Source organism: Lactuca serriola, chromosome 8 (assembly GCF_051521515.1).
Source record: "Lactuca serriola cultivar US96UC23 chromosome 8, Lser_US96UC23_V15, whole genome shotgun sequence".
Classification (NCBI taxonomy): domain Eukaryota; kingdom Viridiplantae; phylum Streptophyta; class Magnoliopsida; order Asterales; family Asteraceae; genus Lactuca; species Lactuca serriola.
In genome coordinates, this window is record NC_136415.1 from 73815866 (window position 1) to 73818490 (window position 2625).

Here is a 2625-nt window from a genome sequence, read left to right on the forward strand (position 1 = left end):
ATGAAATTTTTATAAATAAGGTTGTTTAGATACCAAAAATTATTTTAAAAGATTATAAGTATTTTTATTTTAAAAAAATGTTGTACATAATATGATCTAAAATAATATGATTAGAAAGAAATTCTGATTTAACAAGTTTATGATCCTTAATTTTTTATGATCTAAAAATATTTTGATTCAAACATTTTATGATTATCATTTATATCTTTTATGATTTAAAATTAAATGATTTGAAATATATAATAATCCAAAATTTGTTTTTTGAAGAAATACTTTCTGTAATTGAGTTTATTATTGATCCAAAATCATATGATTCAAAAATAATATGATCCAAAATAGTATGTTTAAAAATAATTTGATTTAAAATATTTTTCTCCAAAAATAATATGATTCAAAAATAGTATAAATGTAGAATACTACGATCCTTAATATTTTTATTATTTTAATCTTTTATAATTGTTAGACATTAAAAACTCAAACAGATATTTAATTTTATAAATAAAAATAATTAAAATAATAAAGCCAACAAAATCTAAAGAGTTTGGTGACGTAGTTTCTTTCGATGCTACTTTTCGAACTAACAGGTTGGATATGATTGTAGTTTAATATTTTATTTATTTATTATTCATGCATACATTAATTCAAATACTTTTACATGCACGATATGGTTTTTGTTCCTTTTACTAGAATGAATAATCACAAGAGGCGTGTCACTTTTGGTGTTAGCTTGTTGAGCAGAGAAGACACTGATTCGTAAATATGGTTGTTGAAATCTTTTCTTAAAGCTTTTGGCAAACAACCATTGTTGGTTTTATCCGACCAAGACCCAACAATGAAGAAAGCCATTGAAACTGTTTTCCCACAATTGATTCATAGGCTTTACATGTGGCATATCACATCTAAATTGCCATTAAAAATATTTATGCAATTCAATGTTTATTCATTTTTTTCTTTTGTTTTTATAAAACAATGAAGTGATTGTATATTTTAATACCAGATGATAATATATTTACATAGTATGTAATATAAATGAATAAATTAATAAATTTACCAATAAAACAATCAATGGGTTTAGTGTATTCAAACTAGAATTTACATATTATATTCTTCAACTTATTTATAATTAAAATTATAATTTCCCAGTTTTCTTTGAACATTGTCAACATTCCAAAATTTCGTAAAAAATTCAACTTATTGATATGGAATTCGAGGCTTGAAGTTGATGAATTTGAGGTAGGGTGGAAGTCCTTAATGAATGAATACAAGCTCACAGATAATAAATGGTTGGATGATATGCATGGCTTGAGACGTTTCTGGATACCTACATTCTTCAAGCATGTACCTTTATCAGGATTAATGAGAACGACATCTCGTTCTGAAAGTGAGAATTCTGCATTTCACCAAAACACTCATTATTGCTCTACTATTGTCCATTTTATGATTTCTTTTGAAGCTTCTATGGAGAAGTATAGATTCACTCAATCATCATTTGACTTCAGTACTAAAGACAAACATTCAATGATGAGGACACCATTCAAAATTGAGAGGAATGCATCTTTGTTATACACTCGCACTGTCTATCGACAAGTTCAGAATGAGATGTACTTGTCTATGGTTGCATGTTCACAAATTAGTATCAGTACATGTGAGGATGTTGATGAGTGTCTTGTCAAGGAATTTATACATTATAATTCTTCTAATTCAAATGATTCTCATATCGATCCAGAAGTTGAAAATGATGATCAATGGGATATACTTATACGTGAGTTATGGCCACTTCACCACTTTTAACCGTATTGTTTGTTATGGCCACTTCACCACTTTTAACCCTTATGGAGCACGAAATAGGTTTGAAGCTATCTACAACAAAATATACTAGCTTACCTGGTAATGTATCAAGCTTCATACCCAGAAAAGATCCAAAACCCATTTTGCGTTCCAATTCTCGTTGATTTTTTGACAAACTTCTAATTGCTAGATACAACGAGTTTGGAGACATACGAGTACTCAACCTATGGAATTCTGTTCCTACCTTCACTTATTTACATTTACCCTCATATTCAATCATTTTTTCCTTTACACATTAACCTTTTTATCCTTAATAATCTTTTCAACCATTTCCCTTTTAATTTTGTTTTCCTTGTTTTTAGTATCCATCTTCTTTTTTCTCTCAACAATATCATCATCACTGCTGTTATTCTCTTTCGAGTTTCCACTATTCATTTTTTTGGTAATCAATTTCCATCCCCCAACAACTATCCCTTGATTCTCTACATTCATCATGACATTCTTTCCTTCAATTACACGAACACTTGATGAACCTGTACATAGTTATCATCATAATCAATCTTACATTTTACACTAACTTTTAGAAGTAAACTTCTTCATAGATTACTTATTTTCTAATATCAAAGTATTGGATTAAAAGAAAAGCAGTTTTGAATTTTCTACATACATAACATATTATTACCTTGAAGCAAACTAGATTTAACACATACCATGGACTCCTTTACTTAGTCTATGTTGAAGGTTTATGCTAGTAATGATATGATATAATCAGAGATGAATACATATTTAGTATTGCATAGCAAATATCAATAATTTCAATGTTAACATACTCAAGTG

General features: G+C 27.8%; 1 protein-coding gene across 1 annotated transcript; it reads left to right on the plus strand.

The window, feature by feature from the left end:
• The first annotated feature begins 832 nt into the window (after positions 1-832).
• Positions 833-1791, plus strand: LOC145067051 (protein FAR-RED IMPAIRED RESPONSE 1-like). The gene is made up of 2 exons (XM_079014271.1): positions 833-934; positions 1144-1791. Exons 1-2 carry the CDS (start codon positions 833-835, stop codon positions 1789-1791), a joined length of 750 nt encoding a protein of 249 aa, XP_078870397.1.
• Positions 1792-2625: the final 834 nt, after the last annotated feature.